The sequence below is a fragment of the Psittacula echo genome (genome assembly GCF_963264785.1).
Source record: "Psittacula echo genome assembly, chromosome: 7".
In the NCBI taxonomy this organism is placed as follows: Eukaryota; Metazoa; Chordata; class Aves; order Psittaciformes; family Psittacidae; genus Psittacula; species Psittacula echo.
The window spans coordinates 49774165-49787828 of record NC_137740.1 but is presented as its reverse complement, the minus strand read 5'-3'; the positions used below and the strand labels follow the sequence as shown (position 1 = coordinate 49787828).

The 13664-nt window shown below is 37.9% G+C and overlaps 1 protein-coding gene across 14 annotated transcripts in view; it reads left to right on the top strand.

Annotated features, from left to right (window-relative positions):
* The window catches only part of GIGYF2 (GRB10 interacting GYF protein 2), a 76104-nt gene that overhangs the window by 19933 nt on the left and 42507 nt on the right, over nt 1–13664 (top strand). For all 14 annotated transcript variants that reach the window (XM_080622547.1, XM_080622545.1, XM_080622548.1 and 11 more), the window contains exons 5-7: nt 1016–1124; nt 8129–8240; nt 8775–8815. In XM_080622547.1, the coding sequence (XP_080478673.1) occupies nt 1016–1124; nt 8129–8240; nt 8775–8815 (262 nt within the window). The remainder of the gene's footprint in view (nt 1–1015; nt 1125–8128; nt 8241–8774; nt 8816–13664) is intronic.

Sequence of the window (13664 nt, the reverse complement as noted above, 5' to 3'; positions counted from 1 at the left end):
CTTTGTAACAAGAACATACTAAGCAGTTAGGGTTGTTTCTGAAATGGGTTAAAACTCCTTCAAATGTCTGTTGGCTTTGATGTTAGCTGTTTAGATTTTAAGTAGTATGTAATTGCTTGTTGCATTGTTCCCTGAAGACCTTCACAGTCATAGTAATTCATATGAGTTCATGTAAGCAAAAATAATTTTACTTAAAATTCATGTAAGTAAAAAACCAGCTGTTTGGAGTCCTTTGCATTCAGACTGTTTAAAACTTGCATTCTGAAGCGGCATGTGAATTTAGGTTTGCTTGTTAATGTTTATGAATATTAACATGAACTCCTGAATTCTTTGGTCCAATTTTCCAAATGCTTGTACTTGGAGAGTGAGGCCAGAGTTGGTTATAATTATTCATTCTTTATCAAAACAGGTTTTTCTTGAGCAATAATTTCAGATTAAAATTAAGTTGAACTTACTGTGGTATTTTTTGCCTTATTAGAATGAGTATCACTTAGATTTCAGAAGTCTTATTTAACACTTAATTTTCCCTAAAGCATGTTACTTCTATGATATATTTAAAGAAAGGATTTATTTCTGCAAAGAAGATTGGTAAATATAATTTTAATCAAGTTCTATTGCTTTTTGCATGTTCCTGCTTTGCTTAAGAAGTATGTTTAGAATTGGTATTAATTAATGGTGTCAGGTATAGGCAAGTGCCAATCCCTTTTTCAACGGAATGTTTTTAAAGCTGTCAATAGTTTTATCACTTATTGTTGGAATAATCTTGTAAAGGAGTAGGTGCTCACTTGCTTCCTTTAGAGCATGGAAATTTCAGGTAAGTAACTTAAAGCACTGATATTGATCAGGATCCTTCTATAGACTGTTTCAGTTGTTCTCGTCTGCCAGGAATCCTTTTCCTTGTCAATTGTAGAGAATTTGTAACAAACTTAAGGAAACCAAAATCAGGATAATGGTAAACATTTCTGGTTTTGCTTTTTTACAACAGAATCTCACCTTGGCTCTTTCTTCTTGGCAGAGAAATTTCTCGATGTCTGTAAACAGTGCTGCTGTCCTGCGGTTGACGGGACGTGGAGGAGGAACTGTGGTAGGGGCTCCTCGAGGTCGAAGTTCCTCTAGAGGTCGAGGTGAGCTGTTGTTAGTGGCATGTGCTGCAATGTCTGCAGGTGATCCAGGCTAAAGATTCTGAAAAATGTTCAGTGGAGCTCCTCAGGCTAGGTTTCCTTTTCCTTAAAGCTTTGAAGCCTTTCCAGTAAGGTGGTAGTAGAGAATGAATATTGTGTTTAGTGATTGTTCTGCCCACCTTAGTGCACATCTGTACCTATGTTATGTGCCTTTGTCATGTTGGTAGGTGTGGAAAGCAAAAGGGAAAGGTAGTCTTGAGGTGGAATAGGAAATTGGTTCAGAATTGGTAAAATGCCTTTATTAAAGGTATAAAACCAATTTAAAGGGAAGGGGAGAAGAATCTACAAATTTATTTAAAAACATTAAGATTATAGTAGGTGGTGTTCAGTGTTCTGAGAGGTCTTTTTTACTTATTAACATCCTGAGATGTTAACAGGAGAAGGTTAATGGAAAGATGTAATTAGATTTGGAAGAAATTTCAGTCCTGCCAATTTTAGTGCATTATTATAGTTGATATCTCATCCTGGATCACTTCAGACATTTGCAGATGAATTGAGAAAAATGTCCTCAAGCCATATAACTGTATCCAAAACAAATTATTAAACCTAGAATTTATCTTAGCAGTTACCTGTCAATGTGCTTACTGCTGTGAACACTGTTTTGGGGGCGGTTTATGTATCAGTATGATAGATTACTTTTAGAATACGAAGCTAATAATTTGGAAATATCAGGAGTAATTAATCATGTGACATCTGTCTTTCCAGGTGCGTAGGTGAGGTTTCTCTTAGGATCCTTTCTAATTTAATTCTAAGTGGTGATATTTTCAATAGCAGCTTCAGAAATCACTTCCACACATAATTCAGTGCTTGACCAGAATTGTACTCTGGCTTAATCTGTTCTCTCAATTCTGTTCTTATTCCTCACTCTTGCTTTCTTCTTAGCTTAAGTCTTTCAGATTTTTCTAGATTGTTATCTGTCCTCTTGTGGTTGCTTTCCAGCTGAGGCATATGTATTTAAGCTTTCTTGAGGCTGTCCCTGGATTTTGCTGTCACTTCCGTTTTGTTATTTGTCATTGTCTTTGCCCAAATGCTCAGGATTTAATAAAAAGGAGCGGGGGAATGGAAAAAAAAGTGTGTGTACATATATACATGTGGGGTGGCACTTACTTGTATGTACCTTGGTTATATTTCTATTGTACATTTGAAAGCTGATGCTTTTTTGCTGTGTTTTTGCTGTACGTATTGCATTGCTGCTGTCCATGTTTCACTTGTGTAGGAATACATGTAGTAGCATGTTAGATGCATTAAGGCAAATGAAACGAATGCTACTTAAAACATGCTGATTTGAGATCATATGACCACTAGTGAGCTCTCTACTTTCAGTATCAAGATACCTTGACCATTTCTGGTTTGTCAAACCCTTTATTTTTCTTTCCTCTGTCAAATTTTCCTTTCTTTTTTTTTTTTTTTGCTGTATCATTATAGTGGATGGCATCCTTATACAGTGAGCGGTGGGCTGCTTTTTAATTGCCCCTACTAGTCTCAATGAGGTCATAAGGTTAAATGTGGCAGAATATGGCTTCTAATTCAATAATCTTACTATTGAATCTATTTGTGTACATGGAAATTTTGTTTGGCAGTGGAGTTTGATTCATTATGCTTTAGTGGACAGAACTTGAAATTTATGCAGTAATATGAGGACTTCTACTGCCTGTCTTCCTTGTTTTAATATTTTTTTTTAAGATAGGTTAAGGAATATTAGCTGAAGAACTTTGCACATTCATCTCATTCACTTTCTTGCATCCCAATTTGATCTTTTGCTTTGTATACATCATTACATGCTCTGCTTCTTAGGCTACTCTGTCATTCTTATCTGCTAAGGTGAGAAGGACACATTTATCCAGTAAACCTCTGTAAATTACTGAGCTTTCCTTCATTCATTGATCCTGGTTGCTGCTTTTTCCCTTTTTCATAAGCGATTAGTCTTGGACTGTAGGCATGATGAGTCTTCCCAAAGTTTCTCTCAGCAAACAAACTAAGGCTTCTGCCAGGACTAAAATCCTACTTTTTTTTCCTTTTTGTTTTCATAATTGTACACATGATGTTCTTGTAATTATGGGCTTTGTTTCTAGTATTTATGAAAAGCTTAGTGGAGGACTGTTGATCTCTAATTTACAAAACTAGCATGTTGTTTGTGAGTAGCGAACTTTAAATGCAGCTCTGGTTTTTCAGGCTACAGTGAAAAGGACTTGGGATTTCTTTGGAGTTTGTTCACTAAATGAAATGCTTCACCTAACAGTTGGAAAACAGCTTTCTTTATTGCCTTGCAAAATTGCCAGGGTTCAAAAGTTTATCTGATGTTTTTCATGAACTTTACATCGTTGTATGCGACAAAGCTGCTGCTGATCAAATACGGGTTTCGCCTTTACCAGAACAAGATTACTGTCTGGAAGTGACTTGCACAACAATAACTTGAGGCAAGAATTTGCATGTACGATTAGATTTGTTAATTAAGTTCCCTTACTGAGGCACAAATCAACTGTATTCCAGCATTTGGGAGTGTGAGAGGGAATCTATTGAGTCAGATAAGCAAAGGGAAGAATGGGTGAATTGCTGGTAAAATAAGTTATTATTAGAACACTTAAATGTGACTTATCAGTATTTAAAATTCCAACTTAACACTCAGTGAATGTTTTCTCAGTGTTTGCCCAAGTCTTGCTGACAGTGGTTAGTTTAGGTGATGTGAAAATGGTCTAGTGTGGAAGTTGCTTTGTTTTTTGTTTAAATTTCTTATGATTGTGTGCCGAAACACAACTTTGGAATACTGTTCAAAACTGTTTGCAGCATGCAGCTGCTGTCACTAGTACTGTATGTGTCTTTCCTGGAGACATAAATCCAAACCACTTTATTTGGTTCCATTCTCTAAAGAAACCAAGTACTTGCACGTGACCTTTTTTCTAATTGACTTGTTTTCCTGGGAGCTCCCTGTGGTGTGCAGTTAAGCCCTGTGCTTTGTGCTGGTGGGACTGGAATGTCAACATTCATGAATAAGAGCCTCAGATGAGGAGAGATTTAAATAGTCCCTGGAATGGGCTGTAAGCTTAAAGGCACCTTGTTTTGTAGCTGTTCTCTTTGCTTAAGACTCTTATGAAGGGTACTTCTTTTCTCATTAGAGCTCTTTTCCCCTCCCATCCTCTCTTCTCTTTGTAATCTGTCTTTACTGCTTGTTGGTGAGTCTGTAAAATAGTGTCAAAGTGGAAGGTTCTCATACCCTACTCAGCAGCAGCTGAACTGGTTATCCTGCTGTTCCCACGCAGTATTATGGTGGTGACCATAGATCCTAAACTCCAGTCATGCTGTAATGTCAAGAATTTGCTTGTTACATTGTGCTGCGGTGTGTTTTGTGTGTGAGTGGTTGGTTTTTGACTGTTAGAATGGCAGTGTGTGCTGCTTTTTGCCCTTTTGCTTGTGTCTCATATTGTTTACTTAAATTCAGACATGTCTGGTTTTCAGGTTAGACTCTTTTGGCTGTCATTATTAAAATATCCTTTGGGTTGAGGTCCTCATTCTGAGATTTTTAAGGAATTACTGAAATCCACACCTGCTCCATTCAGTTCTTAAATGGAAGGGTTCATCGACATCTCTTGACTTTGCATTCAATACTTTGTGCAACATCTATGCTTGGAAAGTCTGCTCCTCATGTGCTAAGCACTTCTGTGGAAGTGGCATTCTATTTAGAGTAAGCATGTCATTCTAGATTTATTAGCCAAAAAAAAGAGCCAGGAAGTGCAGCAAACAGTATACTTATACATGCAGTTTTATCCTCTCTGCAAGCATTTTGCATATGTTCTGTTATCAGTCTGAGCTGTGTCCTAGTGTGCACTTTCAGGTCAGACTCTTCTATGTGATAGTGTCTGAATAACTGACTTCGTACACCATGGTATTCCTTACTAGGTATTTTACCTCTATAGTTTGGTAGGCCGTGTTTTAATGCAATATGCTTCTCATGCAATTGGTCTACTTAGTTTCTTCTCGAGTTGCACCTCTACTTCTTCTGGTTACTGTTGAATGGGCACATGTTGTTACTGTAGCTGTATGGTGTGCCTTGTAGAATACATTGGAGCAGGGTGGCAACACAACCAGGGCATAGGTGGCTTAAATAGATCTTGTCTGGTACTAAGTGGTATCAGAACAGTTTGGAGTTTACTACTGTGACCCCACAGCCTTAAACTGAGTTGCTGGGATCATTTAAGCCTTTTGCAAGGTTATCTTTTAATTCAGGCCACTTTAGTGGCTAAGCATAACTGGAATACTGATGAACTGTGACACGGCGGGGGTAAGTGGAGAGAGGTTTCTCAGGCTTTCACATGCTTTTGAAGCTGCCATAAGCTATGCTGCTGTTAAAACAACTCTGATTTTGATCTTTACCTTCTACAGGACACTTGCTTTATTTGCTGATGAAATCTCCTATCTTCTGGCTCTGCTTGTTGTGTGTCTGCTATCAGTAATCAGGGTGCATTCATGCTTACTCATACTGCAAGGGGAACGCTACAGATGTTGTTGTCACTCACTGTAAAAACCAGGAAAGGACAATGGGTTTTATTTCTGTTGGAAGAGCGTATGCAACTTTCACCTCCACTACCTCAGGGACATGAGAAGAATCGGCACCTTTGTTTTGATTCTGCCTGCCTGTGGCTTTCTCTTGTGAACTGCTGTTGCTTTATTATCTCCTGTGAGAGGAAGGAAGTGAGCTTTCCTGTAGTGAAGAAAGTAGGAAAAGATTGCCATTGTAGGAGACGCTTGAACTTTTCCTGGGTTTTATTTGTGAAGAATGAGAGCAGGGAGTCCTTTTCCAGTATTTTAGGGGATCCTTTATACCTTAACTGAGTAAACATGGTGCTACTTTTGTTCTTCTATCACATCTTTGCTTTCTTGCCTTTGAAACTTAGTTTGCACTCATGACTGTGGTCAGCCTTCTGGTATCAGACCTACTATAGAGAAAGTACTTATATTTCTAATACAGTTGTAGGTCTGGTGCTGATGTCTCCTCTTTTGGCTTGAGTGCTCAGTCAACTCCTCTATCTCCACCTGAGTTTGTATAAGAACAGCTATGGTGAATCAGGAAAGGGCTTGTTTAAGTCGATTGTCTATCAAGCAACAGCTAAAAGACAACACCTTGGCAAGAGAATAAGGGCTGTGTAAAAATACAAAGGTGAAGAAGCATCACATAGGTGCTTAGCTTCCAGACATGTGCAGCTTGAATGTATTTCTGAACCAGATGTGGTCTCTGTTTTTAGTAAATCTGTGTTACTTATCTTCTATGAATTTGTCCAGTTTCTGTCTGAACTTTGGAATCCCCAAAACTCTGTGGCAATGAGGTCTGCCTCTCTGTGACAAGGAGGTCTCCCAGCAAACTGCTTTGCTGGTCCTTGGAGCATGGTAGTTTTGTCCAAAAAAGAATGTTTAAATCCTATTTCTGAAGCAGGAGAGATTGTACGATTAGCTTTGTGGCTTCCTTGTACACCCTGCAACCTGTACTGCCTGATACAGAATCAGTGTGTATTTGAGTAGCCTGACTGGATTATAAGGTGATCACTTTTCTTTTTCTCTGCCTTGAAAGCAGCTCTTTCCTCCTTTCTTCCTTCTTTCCCTCCACCCTCTCAATAGGTCTAGTATAGAATAGTGGAGCAGTTGTTGCAACTGCTTTGATAATTTCCATTTGTAGAGCCTTTGTTCATAGGACACTGAAATACAGTATCATTCCAGGGGTCTTCAGCTTTTTAGGTGTAGAGGTTTCTTAATCACTGCTCTCATCAGAGAACAGAGTCCATTCCCAAGGTGTTTCCTGTTTCATTTAGTCATTCTGTCTTATTTCTCTGGATCCATGGCCAGGTTTGCACCTCATCCTTTGAGGTGTTTGTTTTCTTGAAGCCACAAAGGGAAATATGAAAGGGCTGAGGTTTTTTAGTTGCACTGCCAATAATTCCCTATATCAGGTGCTTTTTAGGTTCTTGGTATAGAGACTGAATGTGTATGTAGGCAAGACATTTATCCTGACAACCAGCTGATTGATGTGTTTCACTTGTTAATCTTCTTCCCATGAGGTCCTTAAAATGGGAACTTAGCTGATAAAAACATCCAGTTGCTTCTGCTGTAGCACTTTGTGAAGCAGTTGTAGATCTGGAAACTTCAGCCCAGCAATTAATCTAACCAGCGTTGGAAGCTCTCTTGAAAGTCTGGGAATGTGGGTTATTTTGGGTTTTTTTCCCTGTTGTTTAGGGTTTTTTTGTCATTGTTTGTTTTGTTTTTAACCAAACACCCCATGCGTACCCAGGCACTGAAGATTTGCTTCAAGATGCCTTACTTGGTGATACATCTGTAACTTTTTGGCTTGAAGCTTGATATTCGATAGCCATCTATGGAGAATCATTTCTTGACAAAGTGAGGATAACTTTTTATTCTGTAGCTATTGGAGTTCTTCATGCTGTCCTGCCTATATCGATCTTGTGATGCTTCCTTTTCCCCACTGCTCCTGAGGGAGATTTCAGCTGGGCATCACTAGAACTTAATCGTGGTGAAGCTTCCTTCTCCTTTGTTAACCTTGATAGCAGTAATTGTGAATACATGTGCAGTGCAGTAGCATTATACTGGGTTCCACTGTTAAAAGCAATCTGATTTTTGAGTATAAAGTGCACGTGTACTGTGTGGATGTCATGTGAGCAATGCATCCTTGTTTAGTAGTTTGTGTTGGGTAAGTATCTGTGTTCTGTTTTTCTGCATAGTATTTATTTCAGAATTGTTTGCCTGTTCTGTCTGATCTTGTGCTTTTTGATAAGAATTTTTACATGAGACTCTTTAGTCTTTGTTCCTTTTTCCTTTTGCCTCAGATCACTTCTCTGGGGTTTAAGACTAAGATTAGTTCAGAGACACCAGGAAAGGGAAACCTACCTGATTCTCTCAACTTCTATTATTATTTATACAAACACTTGTGTTTTTTGTCTTTTCAGGCAGAGGCCGAGGAGAAAGCGGTTTCTACCAAAGAAGTTTTGATGAAGTGGAGGGTGGATTTGGGCGAGGAGGGGGCAGGGAAATGCACAGATCACAGAGTTGGGAGGAAAGGTAACAGAACTCTAGCCCTTAAAGTTTTTTGCATACATCTGCTCAGCTTCCATTTGTGCCTTTTGACTTCATAAAAACACTTTAGGAAAGGTGATTAAGGTGTATCTGAGTGGAGTGTCTTAATTTCTAAGATGGAGTCAACATGGTAATGTTTTTATAAGCTCAGGATCAAGTAAAAGAGATTTTTGCAAGACTGCTGTGTTCCTGGGAAGAAGGCACTGCTTTAAGGGAATATAAAGTATGACAGTTGCAGTGGAAGCGATGAGTGAAAATATGGATTGCTAAAGGATTTGCTTCAGTTATAGTCTCAACATTATTGACAGTACTTAGGGTCGTTTTTCAAGACATACCTAGTTGCTAAAGGCTGTGTGTGTATTGGTGTTCCTGAAAATTTCACTTGTCACTTGGACCTTTGAAAGTACTGTCTATGAAGCTCTGTTTTTAAAAAAGCCCCCTACCAAGTTAAAAAGCCATGCCTTAAATAAGTGGAGTAATTGCAAAACCTTATTTGAAACTTCTATTCTGCCTTTCTAGGGGAGACAGACGCTTTGAAAAACCAGGGCGAAAAGATCCAGGTATGGTTTTGTTACTGTATGGGCAGAAAATGGGAGGGAGAAGAAGGGTGTGTTTTGGGGAGGGTACCTATATATACATAAACAGGGAAGGTACCTGTATATACATAAACTTATTGCTCCAAGTGTATTGTTGATACAAAATTCATGATGCTGTGCCAGGCTACCTAATTGTGTCCTCACAGTGTTGGCTATGCTTACTCTTGTTGTTTTTACTACTAGACATTTAAATGTTTTAGGTAAGAAAAACCTCCAGTAAGTAGTTTCTATTTATGCAGTTAAGATGTGATGTCTACAGCTGGAACTAAATTCCTGGACCTCTGAAAGGAGTCTGTACTGATTAACAGGTGTGCTGTGGCAATATGCCTTTTCAGTGCAGCTTTTAAACACTCCTGATGTGTGCTATTTTGATACCTAGGACTTCTGGACCATGTGAACTGTTAATTATTTTTGAATGCTTGCTAGTGTGCAGTAAATCCTGCAGCAATATTCTGCTGTTCCCATGCTGATGGATTTACTGTCTGTTAAATTAGTTGAAATCATTGTATGAATTTTCTTTTCATTCAGGTTATTATATGGTCTCCCTCTCTGCCATTCCTTTCCTATTGTTTCCTAAATGCTTCATACTGGCCATATTCAAACAGAATACTGGATCGTTAATTGTGACCCAGTATGTCTGTTTGGACATTCAGCTAAACTTGGAGTGGGTTGTCATCTTGGAGATGGAACATACCCATTTAGGTAAAATCTGTATTCTGAGATTGGTAAGAACACTGAAGAAGTTCTTCTCTATCAACTGGTTATATGGTAACTGCAGGGATTTTCTGCTTCATGAGACCATGCATTGATTGCTCTCTGGTATGACCTTGCTCTTTCTCTGTGGCAGTTTTCAAGATACATGTACCACAGCTGTGCTTAGTGAGAGGTTTGAAGCTTGCTGACAGTGAGTCTTGTCTTTTTAGGACCTAGGATCTTTTGGTCTTTGCTTAAGGGAGTCTTATCCTAAAATAAGACTTAAGTGTCCTCCTTAGTGAGCAGACTGATAGATCATAGGTCAGAAAAGACAATTGCAAATTGAATTTCAGGACAAACAAAACTGAAGAGATTCAGTTGCAATTAAAAGTTGACAGGAATGTATTTTAGTTGCTGCTTGGTTGTCGGTGTGTTCTTAGTGAGAGTAGCATAAATCGCCATTTTGATAGTCTTCCAGATTAGCATGGTGGCATGTGCTTTATGAGTCTAAAATTAACCATGTTTGCTTTCAAAGCCTTCTGAATCTTCTCTCCATGTAGGAATTTATTTTCATATATTTTGAAGAGTGCTTTTGTTTTTCAGCTTTTAAGTTCAAAGTTAAGACAAAACTAATATGTTGCTTGTTTTCCTCATTGTTTTCCTTAGAAAGAGGTTCCTTCTAAAAATAATTTGAAATAGGTCTGAGGTTATCCATCTTTAAATGCCAGTAGACTTTCATTCAGTGTGTCTCTATCTTCAGAGAACTTTTGGAAAAAAACCTTAAAGTAGGAAAAACTAAGTACTACTGAGATTTCAGGACTGCATTTTTTTACTAACAGATTAGTGTATACCACAGTTGATTCAGTTTTATTTATTTAGCCCCTTTCTATTTCTGCAATGAAGTTAAAGCGCTTGCAGATCTGGACTGTAGAATGTACCACGTTTCTGATTAAGACTGTGATAAAAATACTGCTTGTCAGTTTAAGGTGAGATGTGTATCTCAGTTGAAACTGAGAAGAATTTACTGCAAGATGATTTATTTGCAAGATTTACTACAAGATTGATTTGCAAGATGTCCTTACTGAAGCTAACTTCTGCCTGAGCTTGGGGATTAATGCATCAGCTAGTATACAGTGTGTCTTGTTTATAGCAACTACTAGTGAGCAGGACTTTGGAATGCATCTTGTGAATCATTTTCTAGGAAGATGGTGTCATTGTATGCTTTTTTGGAAGTCCTAGTTCATTGTGAGGGATGGTGTGCTTAAATCATGAAGCTTTCTGTAGCACCTGATTGCTCCTCTTAAGTTTCTTGGTCTATTTCTCTTCTAGTTTGAGCTTATTTAGCTAAAAGTTCTGTAGCACAGTATGATAAAGGCAAGATACCTGCAATCTTTCTGGAGTTTTAATGTATAAAAACCAAGTTAAACAGTGGTAATCGATGCTGCATATCTCTGTTAGAGTTTAATGTCCCAGTAAGTGGGAGAACCATTTATCTCCTCTTTACCTTCAAAGAGAAATAAGGTGGAGAGCACAAAAATATTAACAGAAGTTTGGTCTGTTTTGACTCAAGCCTTGATTAATGAACAAATAGTTACTGTTGTGTAAAGGCTACCCAATGACAAAATATTTTGAGTATGAGATAGGGATTCAGATGTGCTGAAAGAAGTCCCAGGTCAATACCAAGCACTAGTATACCACACAAAGCAATGGAAGCAGAAAGGTCAGGGGGTGAATTGACATGCAGCTTATAATCCAAGCTAACATGCTTTAGGAGGTGTATATATTGGTTTCTGTTACCCTGGTTAAATTCCTTAGTTTAGGATTTTATTCTTTCATTTTATTGAGCTTCAGTTTTAAATTGCTCTCTCATAGGGCTTTCTACTAGCCTCAAATTTACATATTTTACTAAGTTGCCAGATTTTTCATTGTTCTGGGTGATCACATTACAAAATTAATCAGAGATCAAATATTAAACTCCTCTGGGTGTTCATAATGAATGACAATGCAAGAACCCCTCAACTAAAAATCATGAGATTAAAAAACTAATAGACCCTCCACAAAGAATTATTTCTCAAATATGATCAATGTGCTGTGATTAAAAATTAATACTTGCTTTTTTGGTGCTCACAACAGTTTCAAGTTCACCTTTGACAGATTCTCAACATAAACAGGATCCGTTTCTGCTTTGTGTATGCAAATTGAAGATGCACACAGTGTTTGTGAGTTTCTGTTGCTGGTTGTCACAGTTCTGACAGGTTTCATTGAGAACTCAAATCGTTTCTGGAAAGCTGAGGCCATTAGCAAAGAAAATGAGCAAGTTGTTTTTTTTTTTTTCATCATGGCTGTCTTTTAGAGCTGTACAAAAGCTGCTTAATTTTCTGTGCAGCCTCTTGGCTAATACCAGCTTAGTAGCTGAGGGGATTTGATTAGTTACCAGCAGTTAAACACACTGCTAGTAAATAACTGTAATTTAGGTTAAACAAGATGTTTCGTAAGTCACTTGTGGAACCCGGTTGAGTTCTGTTTAATGTGTATTTTTTGGATAAGTTAAGATGACTTGAATATAAAAATGGGGTGTCTAAATGACTACAAGGAGAGATGTTGAATTCCTTTGAGTCACACTTACCCTTAATCAGCCTGGCTTGCTTTGCTTCCCTGCCTTGATAGCCAGAAGGTTGTTCGAAGAAATTTTATCACCAGCTTGCTCTTGCAATGTTAGTCAAGGTGTAGAGTGCAATTTTTGTTGCACTGGAGCCCATCAGCAATTTTTCTAGGCTTGTATTCCAATCTGGGTCATGGCATACTTCCAGTACTTTATCAGACATCCATGATTCACCAGTTCTCTGGAACTGGAAAAGCAATAGGGTGTTTTGTCTATCCCCTTCTTTGTAGCTGTTCTGAAGTAATTACGCAGTTGTGCTTGTCTAATTTACTTTTACAGTATTCCTCAGCTTGACATTCCAAAATGTAATATTTGAAGACAGTATTTAGTGTATACTAACTGTGTTTTGTCCTTTATATTTGTTGTTGTACCTCCTTTTAAACCAAATCTATAAATAGAAAATTATATAAAAATCAAGACAACTTTAAAATATCAAGTTACTTAGAAACTATATGAAGCAGCCCACGCTTTGAAATTAAAAACAGCTTTCTGTATCTTTTGCTTTAAATGCTGAGATTATAGTACTGTCTTGTTGGGATTATGCATCTGAATTTGAGAACAATTGTGTGTCTGAGACTGGAGTATGTGATGGTATGTGGGGGAAGCAATACCTCACATTGTAATACTACTCTTTTTTTCCTAAATGGGTATTTCAGACTTGACACAGAAATCTGTTCTGCTGCTCTTGCACTGGTTCTTGATTTGTAGGACTCTTCTTATGTTGATAGAGAACATGGAAATAACTCTTCCAAGAAATAATTATTGATACTGATACAAGGGTGGAGGAGGAATCTTTAGCCTGGTTATGTGTCAACAGTAAGAGAGGTAGGGATGAAGGCAGTTTAACTTGATAGGGTGGTGCTCTCCAGGCTCCACAATATTTGTGAATGCTTTTACATTAAACTAAACAAGATATTTTGAGGGTGTCTGTGATTAAGTCTGTCTGAGGTGTGGAATGTAGGGAGGCAATACTGAATTTTGGAAAAAGAATTTAATTGCACTGAAAATGCCTGCCATCTGCGTCATTTCCCTTTTCCTGTGTGAAATACTTCTGCGGGGCTGTTTCCCGTTTTCCCAGACCCTAAAGCAAAGTAACCTCTTTTGGGTTGTGAACACACTTCAGTTAACAGAGTTTTGGATCTTGAGAAGAATTCAGTTAAGCAGTGTCTCATCAGATACCTTGATAATTTTTCCTGCTGCCGATGGCTTCAGTGAAGTTAAAAGAAAGTGTAGCTGATAGAGTATTATGCTGTTGTCAATGAAAACTGCTATTTATGCTGCCTTGGTCTGTGGGGAAAGTCTTTACCTTTGAAAGATGACTTTTACTTTATTTTGATGCTTGACTGCTCAAGTATGAACACATAATAGGTACTGCTTTTGTTGAGAGCTTGGAAATAATTACCCATCATTCTGTTTATCCTTTATCTTCTTAAATTATTTAGGAACTTCAGAACAGCA